Raw genomic sequence first — 17954 nt, 5'->3', positions numbered from 1 at the left:
CTCATAAAAGTGAGAACACCAAAGGAAACTAGCTGGGAGCAGATCACAGACAGGGGCAGGGGGGAATGGCTTAGATCAGTGGTTCTCAATCATTTTTTTTCCATTCACAAACCTTAAGTAATCCTTTACTAACCACAGAACACAGTGCTCCGTGGCTAGCAAGGGATTACTTAAAATGGTATGTGAGTGGAAGAAAAATGATTGAGAACTATTAGTTTAGATGGATGAGGGAATGAGGGCAGAGGGAAACAGTTTTAGTGGAATCACCAAGCAGTTTCATGCCTTACATTCCTGGACACAGATCAGCTAAGGCTTGTCAATTTTAGAAACAAGCCTTATCTCTTCAATGAAGTGAGGTGCTCCTCAGTGGTCTGGGTGGCACAGATGAATGTTGAGCAAACACACGCAGAGAACAGTGAGCCAACCTTTAAAACTGTTCTAAAAGTTCTGTGAAATCTAAAACTAGTGGGCAGAGATTGAAGGTGAGAGGGAAAAGACTTAAAAAGAACGCAGAGTGTGAAGGTTATGTGGAATGAGCTGCCAGAGGGAATGGTAGAGGCAGGTACAATGTCAATGCTTGAACGGCATTTAGACAGGAAAAGCTTGGAGGGATGTGGGCTAAATGCCGACAAGTGGGACTACCTCAGGAAGGCGACTTGGTCGCCTTGAATGGGTTGGGCTTGTTTTCGTTCTGTAAAATTCTATGATTCTAACTGGCTTTAGAACAAATTCTTTCATGTAGCACATAAAAACGACTCAAAATAGTTTCCAAACTTTTTGATTAAATCACCAACACTAATCATATCACATGACTAAGGCAGGAGAAAACTTTTACTATTTGCCATTACGGCAGTGACGTTTTCATTTAGCTCAGGCCACTGGGTCAGAAGGCTTGACTTATCTTCATTTTCACCACTTCAACAATACTATCAGGTGTATGAGCTGAGAACCAGTATGTCCTCTTTCTCTCCTAATGTTTGGGCTCAGTGAACTGATGCAAGAGAACCAGGACCAAACATGAAAAATAGCTTAAAACCCAATTACACTGCAATCATTCATGGTTGCAAATAATTTGTACAAACTGATCATTTTGGAATAGATTTCCACTCCACTTTACTTCACCTCACCGCAAGTGAAAGAATCCATGCTTGCAACTCCTGGATAATCCTGCAGTGTTTCTGCAATTATCAGATCTGGTCTATGATACAAGCTAGAAAACACAAATAACTTCAGAATATGATGACCATGTGAACGGATCATACTGTATTCAACTCACACAGTGAATGAATCGGAGAAAGAACACCTGACCAATTCTAATGCAAATTACAAAATTATAGTCCTGCATTAATCGGAGAGATCAGTAGGAAGAATTTGAGCACTTTCGGCAAGAAAGAATCTTGGTGAGAGAGAATCAAAGCTGAGTTGGAGTCAAGTATTGTAAATTTTCAACGGTAGGTTTAGACAGGAGAATAAACATCACTGCGGCAATGGTACATGAACTGTTACACAAAGGATTTTGCACCTCTTGGGCATTAAACCTCATTCATTTTTCGTGAAACAGTGAAGACAAATAAAATCCTCCATCAACACAAGTGAAGTTTCACCACAATTAATCTGGCGTTAGAAATGTTGTACAAAGAAAACACTTTCAACCCAATGAGATTGATTCAAATTTAAACAATGAAGACTTAAATATGGAACCTATGCACAATTCCTGCTTTGAGCTCTGCTCTGAACCTTTGGTACAGTATTTCCCAATGTGTGGCCGGTTGACCATTGCTAGTACATTGGTTTTTCAGAGATGGTCCTTAGTGGAGATAAACATCACTGACATAATAAACAACGGATACATAAAAGGGAGGATGAAAATCTGCGAACAAAATCAGTGAAACTTCTCAAAAGATTTTCCCACCAGAACAGAAATTTCGTTGGAGGGCTGGGAAGAGTCTTGATCTTGCAGGCCCACCCGCCTGCCCACCCCTCTTCCCCACTGGAGGACTTGTTTGTTATAGGTGGCCTGCAGAAAGTAAAATAATATTTATAGTGCTTAGTTTTTTGGTTAAAAAAATAACTATTTTAGAACATTCAATCTGTTTTCAAATGTCAGGGTAGCAGCCTAAGCAATCTCAAGACACGATCTTGGCCAATACGAGCGGGTATTCCTCCTCTTTGATTGATCTTGTGACACGGAATGAGACACAGTGGGTTGTTCGGCCTTGTATGGAGATGGGGGAAGGACAAAGGAGACGGAGACCATACACGTGCTGAAGAAGCATTCTTTCAATGACTTGATTTGACGATTATATCAGGTGCACATCCTGATTTCAGAACGTGACCATAAGACAAGAGCAGAAATAGGCTATTCAGCCCATCGGGTCTGCCCCGCCATTTAATCAAGAGCTGATCCATTTCCCCCCCTCAGCCCCCCAGTATGGCCTTCTCCTCATAACCTTCGATACTCTGGCTGATAAAGAAACTATCAATCTCTGCCTTAAATGGAGTCAATGACTTGTGTTACTCAAGGTCATGCAATTCTAACTCGATACCAGTAGATCATTAAAGTGATCTCTTTTCTTTCTTTGATTGTGTTCATGGAAAGCCATATCTTTTAAGCATGTTTTTTGCCAATAAGGAGTGTGGTGAATATTTGTTAAATCAAGAAGTTTTCCAGGCAATAAAAGCAGTGAAAATTTAATTCCTTGACCAATGTTTTGATAGCCTGAGGTTGTTCAACTATTACAAGTTTTGCTATCATGTAAGTCTTCAGCTTTTTTTGTTAGATTTGAGAAACTATAATAAATGCAGAACAGGAAGAACACAAAAACAAGTTTTTATACAGGTGAGCATCATTTTCCAGGCAGCCAATTCTTGCTTGTGAATTGCTTCAAGCTGCTGATACACGTGAGTTAGATTTTCATTTTCTGCCTGGCAACATTTGGTTCAAGCTTCTCTCTGGCTGAGAACACAGTCTCTTGAGCCTCTCCCTTATTTACACCATAATGATAATCCTGCCTCTGACATTTACAACTTCTGAAGCTCCCTCAACTTTTGGATTTGATTTCTATCCAAGTGAGGAAAATCTACCTCCATGATACACGTGCCATTTTGCTGAGTATAATGCAGTTTTCCTGTGAGGAAAGACTGAACTACTAACATTACATTATGTTCAGAACATCAAAGGATCCTTAGAACCTCTCAGCACTGGAATTCACGGTGTTGCCGGAGGTTTGGGTGATGGACAAGAGCCTTGGCTGTCAAAGCTGGCAGTGCGGCCTTGCCACTGAAAAGAAAAGACAGAAAATCCTTGTGTTACACTCTGATGCAACAACAACTTACATTCATGGAATTAATTTAACAAAGAAAAACATCCCAGGCCACACACAAAGATGCATGGAAAATGGATGCTGAAGCAGACTAAATATTTCCTTGGGATTTCAAATGAGAGCAGGAAGTGGGAGAGAGATAGAGATTTTGTGTGTGTGTGTGTGTGTGTGTGTGTGTGTGTGTGTGTGTGTGCATTCAGTATAGGCGAAGCAAAATGGGGGAAGTGCATAAAAGGCTCTAATTAGGCTAAAAGAGACTGGAAGATGGGACTGAAAGTTAGAAATGTGTAGCAAATGGAGGCTCAAAGTCAAGCACAAGTATCTTGTTGGCAGCCCGAAGGCTTTGCAGCTTACTAAAGACGTGTTGAGAAAATCAGGAACACTCAAAGCGAAGAGAGCTGTATCTAGGTCAAAGTCAATTTTGCAGAGGAACGACCAATCTGCTGGAGGAACTCGGCGGTAGAGAAAAGAACAGCCATTTCTCATGTGTTCCCCTGATTCTGCAGAGGATCGGATCAGTCACTAGCGTGTGAGGTAGTTGTTTCTGTGGGGAGTGCGGGGAGGTTGATATGTGAGAGGCTGCAGCGTTGAACGGACAAATGGAAGACAGTGTGGTAGGGAGGGAGGCTGATGTTTTGGGGAAGAATGCATGGAATCAGACACACGACTCAAGGATGTGTGGCTGCAAACTGCCTAGCAAGCCACTGGAGGCGTGAGGATGGAAGCAATGCCAACAAATCATAAACCTGGGAAATGATTTCAAGTTTTATATATAATTGAAAGACAATCAATGGGATCAGACAAAAAGGATGTCAATCAAAATTAGACATTTTCATAGCAATAATGTACACCAATAACATTTCTGTTTTTTATGTTCTTGAATTTCTTATTTATTTTAATCAACACTCTGACTTCAGCCACCGTGATAATTTAGATGGTGAAAAGCCATGTCCTCTTTTAATTCGTGCACAGTGGCTAACTGTGAGCGAGGGTGCCTGCTTCACCATGAGTCAAAGAATAAATATTCCTGCAGAACTCAACCCACTAACACTGAAAATCAACCAAAGCTGCAAATCAGATTGTTAAAAAAATGTTCTCTTTGTAAAATGCTGTCTTGGTGACTTAATTTCAAATTCTATTCCAGGGATCATTATCACCCAATTAAGGCTGTAGTTTCCAATTCACCAAGCTTCATGCTAGAATTATCTGGGGGCTGGTGTCTCACTAAGCACCTCCAAGCAGGGGAAACACCTGTCTGTAAAGGTGGAGGTTCTTACATCTGAAGACATACCTCTCTGAATGTTCCGTGGCCGGCTCTGAGCCGCTGATTCCAACCCTTCTCGGGGAAGGATAATTGGCAGAGCGCAGCGCTCCGCTGCCTGACCTGAACGTACAGCCGCTACAAGCGGCTGGTGTGGGGCAGGGGTGATGATGCCATCAGCCCATGACCCATCTCCTCACTCACCCCTCTCCCTCCATGATCCTCTCAAGGCAGGGGCAGCGGGGAGCAGACTTCAGGGTGGCGGGGTCAGTGGGAGCAGTCAGTGGGGGCCGTCAGGGAAGCAGGAGCCGTTGGGGCAGTGTGAGCCATTGGAGTAACCAGGAGCCATTAGGGAGTGGCCGGTTCAGGCTGTGACAGCCTCACCAGGCCGATTCAGCCTTCGGGATCACTCTCTGCGGCTAAAAATGCAGCAGAGAAATGGCAGTCTTCCCTACCTATAATCCTCTACACAGCTGGAACTGTTCTGAGAATCACAGAGTGGGTCCAGCTGCTTGGGAGATTATGAGAAGGGAAGACTACCATTGCTCTGCCGGATATTTATGAGGGTGATGTTACGGCACCAGTTTCTCCACCTCCATCGGCTCTGGAGGGCGCTACAAGGCGCCTCTCAATATGAATGTGATGCTGGAGCAGCGTTTTAGGGCTGCTGTCTGAAAGGTAAGTTTTAATTTTTAGATATGCTCTTGTAACCGGCCTCCAGGCTGAGGCCTGACATGAAATGGCCTACCCACTTACTCACAAGATTCCAGCAACTGCGGTCTCTTGTGTTTGCACTTTCACTCACTGGCCTGTCCCGGATATGCCTCGGCCAAACTTTGGAAAAGGAGACTCGCCATCGTTATTAGAGGCAATTCCTTGCATCACCTGCACTGCCAGTCAGCTTCTGGCACTGCTGTGGCACTTACATAGAGGCAGCAGTTTAGAGAAGAAGACCAAACATTTAGAATTTGAAAGAGAAGGGTGCAAAGAAGGGAATCTCTCAACGTCATTCAGCTGAGGACAAGAGTTGTCTGGAGCCCAGAAGAGACCAGTGAAAGAAAGGGTCCTGCAGAGTGGAAGGAGGTGGTTCTGGCAGTTCATTCTGCCACCACATCACTGTAAGTGATGGAAGAGGTTTAATGCTTTCACCAGGGTCACCAAGGGGAGCATAGACTATCACACTGTCAAAGGACATTTTGTATTTCAATCCATCTTCCATTCACAGCATTGAACACCACCTACCACTTACCAGCAATGGGCAGGAGGTGCCACTATACCGTTCACAAACGCTTCCTTCCCCTGCAAGTGTGCCTTCACTCACAGCCTAAGACAAAGGAAGTATTAAAAGCCTCAGGATATATAATTGCTCAATTCCTGCACTCAATATCATCCCCCACCTCCCCCCCCCCCCCCCCCCCGCCATGAAGGAATGTTTAATTGCACCTCACTAACATTCCATACAACAAAGGCTTTTGCGACATTTACTCTATTTATTAAGGAGAAAATGAAGGCGAATCAATGGCCGACAAGAGGAAACCAGAGTAAATTGGAGGGGTGGGGACAGGAGAAGGAATGGGAGACAGGGAGAAGAGGGGTGGTGACAGATGGAGGTTGGTCACACAACTCATTGGTTTTCTCTTGCCATTCCTCCCGCAGAACACATAATTTGTCATTGCTTGAATATGCTAAGAGGGCATTCGGATGTGTGGTGGCATTCCTGACTCTCAGAGAGGTTCCAGGTTCGAACCCCCTCCACACAATCCTCATACCAGGGAACAGAGTTCTGGCTCTGTAACCAAGCAGATATTTCACTTTTGGTGAAAGTAGGGGACCCCACTCCCTTCTTCATATAGGTCCATTATGTGCAAAGGAAGGAATGAGAAGCGATCAAAGCAACAATATATTTAGATTCCTGGCAAAGGATGTAAAATAACCATGATGTAGTTTAATTTTCTTTATCAACTTCTGTGGGAGTCAACGAGTCATAAGTTGTAGGTACAATGATATTAGTTAGTCCTGTATTTGAGTTCTACCATCTATTCTTTACATCTACCCCTCATACCTTGAATCCATCTCTCCCCCCTTGTCCATTCTCTTCCCACCTTGCATCGCCTCCCACTATCTTGACAACTTCCATGACCCACACCCCGTCAACTTTACTATGGAGGCCCACTCATTATACATCTCCAACCCAACCAGGAAGGTCACAGAACTCTCCACATCTTTCTGCAAGAGAGATCAAGCAGTTCGCCTCCGTCAACACTCCTGTTGGCCTGGCAGAACTTATTCTTTTTCTTACCCAGGGCAACTCCTCTTCTGACTTCTCACAGTTCCCACAAAGCAAAGCTGTAGTTAAGGGCATTTGTATTGGTCTCACAGTCCTTGCTCCAAGCTTTCTCTGCTACAACACTCCAACTCTCCTCCTGTTAGTTTGAGGGTGACATTTGAGCTGCTTCCCGCTCTGTGCAGAGCTCATCAATTTTAACACTTTTGCTACAATCTTTCACCTCGCTGCCCAATTCACTTGGGGCATTACTGACACAACTCCCTTTTCTAGATCTCTCTGCCTCCAGCTCACTTGAAAGAAACTATCAGCGACATTTACAATAAGCCCACTGACTCCCACAGCTATCACAGTTACACTTCATTTGACCCTATCTCAAGTAAGGATGTTGTTCCTTCCTCCCAGTTTCTCCTTCTCTGCCGCAGCTCAAGATGAGACCTTCCACTTCTGGGACACCTGAAATGTCTTGTTTCACGAATGGGGCTTCCCCACCACTGTGGGTAGTGATGCCCTCCCTCGCTTGCATTTGCTCCACTTGCATTTTTGATTCGAACCCCCTCCTTCCAAACAAAAGAGCGAGGATCCCCCACTCGTCATCTTTCGCCACACGAGATCCCACATCCAGCACATCATCCTTTCTCAGTTCTGCCACCTGCTAAGGGGTCCCATTAGTAGCCACATCTTGCCCTCCTACCCTTTTCTACCTCCTGCAGGCACCCCTCCCTCCATGGCTCCTGGGTCTGCTCATCCCTCCCTGCCTGCCCCTTCCTGACACCCCCTCTGCACTTCTTCCAACCACAGGATGTGCAATCATAGTTCGCACATCTCCCTCCTTCCGGGGGCCTAACCAGCCCTATAGGTTAGCCTCCTGCCACCTTGACTTCTGCAGGAGGAGCTCCCGATGTGGCCTCCTCAACATCGATGAAAGCAAATGTAGACTCAATGATCAATTTGGAGAGCACCTGTTTCTTTGTCTGCAATGGCCATCCCGAGCTCCTGGTTGCAAGCCATTTCAACTCTCCTTCCCGTTCCCACATCAGCCCGTCGGTCCTCAGCTGTATCCAATGCCAGGGTAAGACCCAACACAAACTAGAGGAACACACCTTATATAGGACCTGAGCAGTGTATGAGTGCAAAATGTTTCAACTTCAGGTAACCCTTACCTTCTGGGTTCTCCTCTCTATCTTCTTCTCATTCAGCTCCAGTTCTCTCATTTATGTTCCCCTTCCTATCTCTCCTCCTTGTTCCCCCATCATCCCCCCTCCTTATTCCATTCGCTGACTACCCATACATTTCATCCACCATATCCTCTCTCCCATCCGGTTCCATCCGCCTTCACCTCTTCCACGATTGCCTTCCTTCCTTGTCAGGTTCCTGAAGCCACTGTCTCTTCCTTCATCTTCCCCTCCACAACCTGGATCCATCTGCCCATTTTTTAGCATGCTTCCACCTATCACCAGCCTCCTTCTCTCCTAACCACACCCCTCCCGCTTCCCCCATGTTCACCCTCCTCAGCCACTGTGGACCCTTGTCTCTCTCCTCCTCTTTCGATTGGCTATCTTCTCTCTCGAATCTTAGTCCTGTTGCAGGGGCCTTGTTCAAGTTCATTGCCATCTGATTGTACATATACAACCCGATGAAACAGCACATCTCCAGACCATACACAGGCACGCAGTACATCCTGCACACACACAACATATATACATTGCAATCCAAAATAAATATATTTAAAATAATTTACAGATTTCTAGGATTGTTCATCAGTCTCACCCCCTGCCAGTAGCCATTTCCCAGCCTGGCAGTTCTGGTTTTTATGTTCCTGTACCTCTTCTTTGAAATTAGTGTCTCAAAGATACAGTGGTCTGGATGGTAAGGGTCCTCAATGATTCTCTGAGCCCCCTTTAAGCATCACTACCTGTAGATATCATTGATAGAGGGAAGGGGGACCCCAGTGATCTTCTCTGCAGTTTTAATCACCCTTGGTACTGACCTCCGATCTGATGCTTTGCAGCTACCTTACCCCACTATGATGCAGCCAGGCAGGTCACTCTCTACTGTGCTCTTGCGAAACGACTTTGGGATGGTGGTTGGTGGCCTTGCCCTCCTCAACCTCCTTAGGAAGTGCAGCACCTTTCTGACTAATGAGGAGGTATTATGGGTTCAGGATAGGTCATCCTTTAATGGACACCAAGGAACATTGTGCTACCCACTCTCTCTACGACAGAGCCATTGATATGTAATAGGGAGTGGTCCTTCATCCACCTGAAGGGCACTATCGTCTGTTTTGTCTTGTCCATGTTGAGGCTCTGGTTGTTTTTCTTGACCCAAAATATTGAGATTTCTTCCGTCCAGCCCCCCCACCCTCAACCACCTACAGATGTTAAACCTGCTGAGTTCCTCCTGTAGTTTGATTTTTGCTCCAGATTCCAGCATCTCTTGTGTCCTTCACCAATTGTTACCTCCCCAATTTAGCACCAGTGTCGAGAAACCCTCCAGTGGTGAGGGTTGTCATCTCTGGAGAGTAGGCAGAGCAATTTGAAAAACTTGACCTGCTACAAGCAGTTGGAAATGAAGGTCAGACATTGTAAATTCTGGAGAGTAGTTATGGGTTTTTTTTGTATTTTATTGCCGATGAATAAATAAAAGATTGCAGCGGAATTGGTATCTCAGGTGCACTATATGAGATGGCTAAGCAGAGACTTTCATCCAGTATGTCCATTAAATGTAATCTCAGTGCTACCTGTAACAGAAGCAGCCAAAGCAGAACCGAGGAATGAGATAATCCAACAGAGCACAGCGGAGAATATTACCAGGCTCTCCTGGACATTGCACAGGTCTCACTTGGACCCAAACAGCACTGAGAGGAGGACGACAGTGCCAAAACTTGGAAGGGAGCATGTTTTCTTTCAGCTAAAAACATGGGAACTGTGAAGTTGTGACATATTTCAGTAAAGCACTGTTGAAGCAGAATTTACGACGTTCAAAAACAAGTTGGAGGTACATAGAAAAAGAAATAAAAGAGCTTAAAAATGAAAGAACAGGCGGAATGGGATGAATTTGAGTTTTTTCAAAAGGTGATATGCATAATGGGCTGAATTTATGTTCTGCCTGAACAGACCTGGATGTATAGGAGACCCACACTGTTCCATGTAAAGATATTACCAGCAATATCCTATCATTCACAGATGTTGTTTTGGATTGAATGGGCTACATAAAAAAACATCTGCTCCACAAGCCACTGCCACTACTTGTCCTTTGGGGTGAGGGTGGGTGCTGAGGAGATTAGTGAGGTTGAAAGAAGAGGAAGAAGTTGCCAGAGGATCAGTAAAATGGGTAATCTACTTTAGTGTAGATGGAGACAAGTGGTTAGTGAGAAGGGGATGTTGGCAGGAGGTCAGGTGTGTGGTGAGTATTAGACTCATTTAGAGAGGATATTGGCTGTTGGGCCTGAAGATAAAGGAATGGTCATTCCTGGAGTTGACAAGAGATCCAGGGGACATTGGCAGGAGAGGGAATACTAAAAAGTAAGTGTTTTTTTTAATGGAAACCAGCCAGAATTGACAAAGTAAGTCCGTGTGCAAGCAAGATCTGAATCATTTATGGGTTTCTATGAACAGAATAAATATGCACAAGCGATGCCAAATTGGATGTGGCATAATATTTAATTTCACTTCTCAATCCTTGCACATGCATTCACTTGGAGAAATCAGAACAAAATCCATTGCACAAAAAAATTGGAATTTTTGAATCACTGATGTTTGAGGAAAGCACAAAGAAATCTGGTCACAAAGCAAGAAGTTTAATGCTTTAAAGTATTAGATATATAAAAGACGATCGCAAACTCTTTATAACTGCAAAGACTGGAAGTAGAGGATGGCCCTTATTGATTGGAGTGATGGGCTTTACACATCTACTCTGCTTTAATACAAACAGTTACAGTTGATACAGCAGAATGGGTCTGAACAATTCCACTGGAGACCAGTGTGCATATTTAAAGAGGAACTGCTGTTTTAGTGGGTGTATATTTGTCATGGGCTGGATCGGGGTGGGGTGGGAGGGAAACAATATGGAGAAAGTTTCCTCTATCGACTGGGTTTCCAAGCAACATGGGAAGGGGGTGGGGTGGGTATTACAATTGATCCCTAAAAACAAGCTTGACTGAGATCAAATCCAATGAAGGACATACATTTGCTGGATGCATCATTCAGTCCCTCCTCTGAGTAGTTTAATGTTTCAAGTTATAGTTATACACGAACATTACAGACATCATTTGATTTTGTGCACAGCTGTTGCATCCCCTCAGTGTTTACCAGAAGGATTTATTCCACTTTTACATAATCAGTTTTTTTAAATAAATAAAGTGACATTGTATTTTCTTTATTGTCAGATTAGCAAAAAATAATTCTTTCATATTTTTGGACAGATAATACCAAGATATTAAAATTGTAATTAATTTAGAAATGATCACTTTTGCACAAATGCACAGGAAAAAAACCAATCCGTAACCTTCCTCCCAGCAACAAAAATTCTTGAAATTCCATAGAAATTACACAGAAAGGTTAACAGGGGTCCCCATACCCGACCGCCACTGTTGGTATTTATCATCAAACAAATCCTTTTTTGTTCCCTTTCTCTTTCATGTAACAACCAAACCTACTCTTAAATCCTGTCCTGATTTCTTTCTTCATCAGTGAATTTGAACGGTAGATTCCGTAGTCTCATAATCCAATTTTTTTAAAGAGTAAAACTTCCCTGATTCTGTTCCAGATTCGTTCACATTCAATAAGGCACCTGGAGACTCTTCAGTAATAGGGTAGGTAAATGCACGAGAAAGGAATTTGGCGAACTCTGAAATAGGATCACTTATTCTCCTGTGTAACAAGTGTTTGAAACTAAAGCAGAATTGTATTTCACCTTAGAATCAACCTAAATGCAGCATTCAGTGTTCTTGACTCATCCTTTGGTTCTGTACCAAAATTGAGTTATTGCTCTCTTGTTTATATTTCCTCATTTTTTTGGCACTCCATTGGAAATAGTGTACCATAGAGTTTCACAAGATCCACAGAGGGAAGCCTTGGCATCCCCTGTCAATGCCTTATGTGAATTTGACTGAAAATAGAATATCAAATCAGAACCACCCACATCTTCCCTTGCGAGTGAGGCTGTGCTTTACAGTAGAGTTAGCTGGCCTAATCTTTCATGATTCAACAACAACTTTGAGTGAGAAATTTAGATAAAGACCCAAGGCTTTCAGAAACAGTCACAATACGGGAAAAGAAGGTGAGACAAAGCAAAATTATGCCGTGCCTAGTTTAAAATCGAAAACCAACAGATTGAGTGATTGTGAAGGTCACAAGTAGAAGAGGACAGTGGCGGAAAGGGAAGATGGTCACAACCTCAACATGAATTGGGTTACCTTGCAGAATAGGACACATGGTATTTCAGAAGGTGAAAGTACTGTACACCTCAGTGCTAAATCCAGTAAGATCGAGAAAAGGATATTTGAGATGTGGTGAGAGTTTGGGAGCTAAATGAAGGAAAGATTGAACAAAATGGTTCACATCCCCTGGCCAGAGGTAAAGCTGGTCACTCATGTAGCCTCAAGTTATGGGAATAGATATGAAAGAAATAGAGATGCGGGGAAATGAAGAGGAATAATGTAAACCTTCAACACTGTGACAGAAGACTGACAGAAAGCAAGCAGACATGTAGAGCAAGGCAAGTTTTCACAGGCAGTTTCCTGCTTCAATGGCGAAAATAAGAATTAAATGAGCATCCTTTAAATGAAAAGTATTCTGTCAACACTTTACAAATTCACACAGAATCTGTCCCTTTATATGATATTCTATAGAATTTATTAGAACTCATTCATTAGGTCTAGCCATAGCATATAAATAAGCTTATATATAAAGGGGTGGCACGGTTGGTGTAGCAGTTGGTGCAATGCCTTTACAGAGCCAGTGATTGGAACCGAGGTTCAAATCCCGCTCTGTCTGTAATGAGTTTGTATGCTCTTCCCGTGTCTGAGTGGGTTTTCCCCGGGGGCTCCGGTTTCCTCCCACCATTCAAAATATACTGGGGGTGTAGGTTAATTGGGTGTAAATTGGTCAGCATGGACCCATGGGCCAAAATGACCTGTTACCCTGCTGGATGTTTAATTTACAAATTGCTTAGATTGAACTGTAAGGCTGCATAAAGGATTGTTGAAGCACATGTATGCATTATCTATTCATAACAAAGCAGCCTGATGTTCCCTTACCTCCACCAGTGGATGCCAATGGGCAATTGGCTTGCGTGGATATGCCAACATCTCATTCCAGTGGTCCCTTCCCAAGCCTTCTGCATTGATGCCCACACGGCATACTCCGATGATCTCATTGTGCCCAACACTGACCATAATGAGGAGAAAGAAATGCCCATTAAGATGTATTTCTTTGCATACCTTCCACAATACACAGCAGCAAGAACAGACCTGAGATGCCTCACACCAGAAAGACGGGACCTACTGCATCTGATGCCTGAGTACGCAATTAGTTCCCAGTGTGGAAATAGGGTCAGAACTCAGGGCAATGCTTCAAACCCAGGACCTGTGTGCAGTTAGGAGGACAGCACAGAGAGACAACTTGTAGAATCACTGCCCCATTGATCCAGTATCTGTGCTCATTCCCACGCTCCAATGTTATCTGCAGGACTGAGGGGGCTTTCTCTGGGCGTTTTCCTCTCACATCCCAGAGACTTGCAAGTTGGTCGGTTAATTGGCTGCTGTAAGACTGCTCTGAGTGTGGAGGTGAATGGTAGAACGTGTAGGTGTCGGAGATAGGGTTGATGGAAATGCAAGGAGAAAAGGTGACAGGAGAAATCTGTGAGGAGTTGGATTGCTCTGTGATTCAGCATTGATATAATGGCTGAAATGGCCCCTGTCTGTTTCCATTTGAAATAAGCATGAGCTAACCTCAAGTAGATCAGCAGAAGAGAATATTACAGTTGACTGAAGAAAGACTTTTGTCCATTGTACTGGGAAGGAGCTGCACCGGCATGTCAGAGTCTGTCAAGAGGGCAGGAGGATAACTTCAAATGAAACTATCCCCACATGAACTGTCCTAAGTTAGAATAGTACAATGGGTGAAATGCAGTTCCTCAGTGTCATCTCCACTGTGCTTGGTTAAGATCAGATGTACAGGTTCTCCTCACTTGTGACCTATGTGACTTACGTCCATCCGCACATACGACCGAAAATTTGTTAAAAATATAAAATTTACATGGTTTATGTTGTATTTGACAAACTATAATGGGGAAAGGGCATGTACGAGCCAAAATGTGTGTAATTACTTTGTTAGTCGGTGTCCCGGAATCGGTAGGCTGGGCGCGGCCAACCTTTGGTTGGCACATGCGTGGTTCATGTATTGGAATTCAGCTCGTGCACGCATGAGAGTTAAGGATGTGAATTCAATATCATTAGGGTGTAACTCTGGCGCATGTGCCAACTGAACTTCAATATGCGAACCCACCACGCATGCGCTGACTGAACCCACCACACATGAGCACAGAAGCTAAGATAGCTGCGCCAAGCCTGTGGAGCCCAGGACACCAACTAACAAGGTAATTATGCACATTTTGGTTTTTACATGCCCTGTTATATTTGGTCAAATACAACATAAACCACGTAAAATTTTACATTTTTCTCTATATTTTTGGCTCTTACATCCCTGTTATAGTTTGTCAAATACAACATAAACTGCACAAATTTTATTTTCTTTATATTTTTTAACAAATGTACGCAATTCCGATATACATCCATTTCGAGATACGACCGATTCTTCGATCTGAATTACGGTCTTAAGTTGATGAGGACCTGCATTTTCAAAAGGCAAATTGATGGGAATTAGGTCAAATAATGTGATCGTTGATGCTAGATCTCAGCCCCCAACCAAACTGGCTTTTGGGCCTTTGAAATGGGGGAACACTGTTACAAATGCAGATGTAGCAGTGGGTTTGGCAAAAAAAATATTGTTTATGGCTGCCTTTTAACAAAGCCAACGGATGAGGTGATCCAAGCAAGCTACATGGCTAGCAGATTTCCAATGACCCATGAGTCAGCTTATATTTGTACAGTACTTAAAGATAGAATTTCACAAAGGTGAAAAGTGGACAACCAGAAGCAGAAGTTAGAAAGGTTGTTTGATGGGGCAGGGTTTATGGAAGAGAAGAAGAAATTCAAAGGAATCTAGGGAGGATGTTTTGCAGTTGAGTAGTTGATTTCCATCCATACTGATTTCTTTTCATTCAACAATTTTTGTCACCTCTTTTATTCTCAGGGTTACACCATGTTACATTGACTCAAATTCATCCGCATCCAAATAAATCAAACATGCTTATTGAATCATTAATTTTTCCAGCTTCATACGAGTGTGTTGCAAATTTAGATACAAGACATTTAATTTTTTTTTTGCTATTTTCTCTTATGGTTGCTAATATTCTGTCAGCATTATGAAAACTACAATCATTTGTTATGTTTCCTAAGGTGATACTACTAAAGTTTTGGGAGATTATATTTATATTAACTGTGACAGACAAAAGATAATCAAACAAGAGTAGTTATTCTGGGGTAAACAGCATGGCATGTTACTATATCCATGATTTATTTCATTAACGATAACCAAAACACCACACTGTCTCAATGAGGAAATCCATTAATATAAACTGCCCCATACCCTTCCCTCACATTTTTATTCAGATGCCTACCTGATTTTTGCTCATACCTTGACAAAGGGTTCAGGCCTGAAACGGTTATATATCTTTGCTTCCTAATGAAAGCAGCGGGCACCTGCTGAGTTTCTCCAGCACTTTTGTGCACTAAATTGCTCTATAACCTACACATTTATCTTCAGACACCTACTCAACCCTTTTGCTGTTTTATTAGATTATTCTACAACCCTGGTTATGTAAATCCCCAGACATTTAACTCTAATGGTATTCATCCCAGCAGTTCCAGAGCACAAAGAATTCAGCTCTTTGCCTCCCCACTCACTTTCATTTATGTTTAAGCCTTTATTATTTTTAACCCAGTGTCATTTGGAGTGATTTGGAGGTAGCAATCTTCAAATTTGGCATTTTTAATTTGTACTTCAAACTTCATCTGTAGTCCTTCCTTCCTGTTCTACCAATGCTTCTACATAGACCACAACAACAGGATTTTTGTCATCTTTCTCTACCCATGGGGTGATGTCCTTAGTGATGCCAGGAGATGGGGAACATAGTAAATCCAGGTGCAACATACATCTTCAGCATGGGTAAGGCAGAAAGTTGCAGTTGGGGGGGGGGGGGGGGTGGTGGGGCAGTGGGGGGGGGGAGAGAGAGGGGAGTTACCCAAACTGGAAAACTCCATATTCATGACATTGGCTGCTAAGGATGAATGTGATGTGTCGTTCCTCAAGTTCATATTTGGATTCACCTCAGCAATTATTGTGGCAAAGTCCGGACACACCTTTGTGAGAACGGTAAGGTTTGGCTAAAATTGAAAAAAAAATGCACACTTCCAGAAACCTCGTCTGAGGAACTATTTTAATCTTTTAACCTTAAATTTAGTCATACAGCACGGTAACAGGCCCTTTCAGCCTACGAGCCTGTGCCGCACAATTACATCCACTGGACCTACAACCCCCCCCCGTAGGTTTTGAAGGGTGGGAGGAAACCAGAGCACCCAGAGGAAACCCACGCAGACATGAGAACAGTCAGCATGGGATTTGAACCTTGTTCCCAGCATTGCACTAACTGCACCACCCAACATGAAGCCTTTGAAGAGAGTGCAGACAAGATTCACAGACGTAGGGTCAATCAGCACAGGAAAAAGCCCATTGGTCCTTTGAGTCAATGTTGACCACCAAGCAAAAATCTACAATCATCCCATTTTACAAAAATTATTCTTGGGATGAGAGTCTTCACTTATGTGAAAATACTCAAGCAGCTAGGGCATTCTCCTTGGGGTATTCTCCTTGGGACAGAAGGGTTTGCAAAGCAACCTGATATTACTTAAAATTTCAAAGGGTCAAGACAAACCAAATGGAAGGTAATAGTTCTTTAATGCACGATCATTAGGCCGAGGGAACGATAGGCTTTAATGTACAAAAGAACCTTGCTGGCCCGGATCCAGGTATAGGAATGGAGGAAAGGGAGAGTTGGCTCAACCTTTATGGCTCAGGACCACGGAGGAGGAGTCTTAGGGTATGAGTCATCAGTGGGCGGGCCAGCTCCATATATACAGTAGCCAACAATAACTATATACAATGGAGGAAACATATCACCCATGTTCCCATCAGTGGAAGATCCAAGGACTCTGGGAGTTATTGTGAAAGGAACTAAAAATGATGCAAGACTAAACTTTTGATGCAGTGAGTGGCTGGGTGTAACATGCACTGCTGGGATGGGGTAGGCGAGATCAATTCAAAATTGGAATCATTAAATATTCGGAAGGAAAAGGAATTCAGGGCCAAGAGGAGATGACAGAAAAGCAGTATTAACTAGGTGGCTTGTGCAAAGAACCAGCACAAATTTGATGGGCTTCCCTTGATTGATGTTTCACAGTGAAGGAAGAGGATCCCACCCCCCTCCCTACCCCAACACCACCTGTGGTGATGTTCCATCTTCTTTTTCCTGAGAACATTTCCTGAGGTAACGCATCCACAGAGCTTTGTTACAAAGCGGCATATGCTTGGTGATTCCAAAGCTTAGAACTCTGACTCAAACCTCCTCAATTTGCCTATATCCATCTTTCGCATGCCTCAGGTGTTGTTACTCCATTAATTAGTTCGATTCATTTAGATTTAGATTTTTATCTCATTTATTTGAATATGTATTCTTCAATTTCCAAATGCAAGAGACATTAAGAGCCTAACAGAACAGTTCTCTGCACCACATTCTCAACTTCCACTGTTTACGATTCACTTGTTCATGTTGTGTGCCAATGGTTTTGTGCTTCGCTATGGGAGAGCAGCACAAATGGGGCGGGGGGGAGGGGGGTGTGGTGGGAGAGGTGGAGCAGGGATGGTGAATTGGAGTAGATAGAGTGAGGGCCAGTAATGGCCTGCAG

General features: G+C 43.3%; 1 protein-coding gene across 1 annotated transcript in view; it reads right to left on the bottom strand.

Annotated features, from left to right (window-relative positions):
• Window positions 1-2675: 2675 nt before the first annotated feature.
• The window catches only part of LOC138765540 (synaptotagmin-6-like), a 100944-nt gene continuing 85665 nt past the window's right edge, over window positions 2676-17954 (bottom strand). Inside the window, exons 6-8 of the mRNA XM_069942571.1 lie at window positions 13128-13257; window positions 5834-5908; window positions 2676-3280 (exon numbers count right to left, since the gene is read on the bottom strand). Coding sequence (XP_069798672.1) covers window positions 3209-3280; window positions 5834-5908; window positions 13128-13257 — 277 coding nt within the window. The 3' untranslated portion in view covers window positions 2676-3208. The remainder of the gene's footprint in view (window positions 3281-5833; window positions 5909-13127; window positions 13258-17954) is intronic.

The sequence above is a fragment of the Narcine bancroftii genome, chromosome 5, assembly GCF_036971445.1.
Source record: "Narcine bancroftii isolate sNarBan1 chromosome 5, sNarBan1.hap1, whole genome shotgun sequence".
Classification (NCBI taxonomy): Eukaryota; Metazoa; Chordata; class Chondrichthyes; order Torpediniformes; family Narcinidae; genus Narcine; species Narcine bancroftii.
Note: the sequence above shows the minus strand (reverse complement) of the source record. Positions and strands in the feature narration are given on the sequence as shown.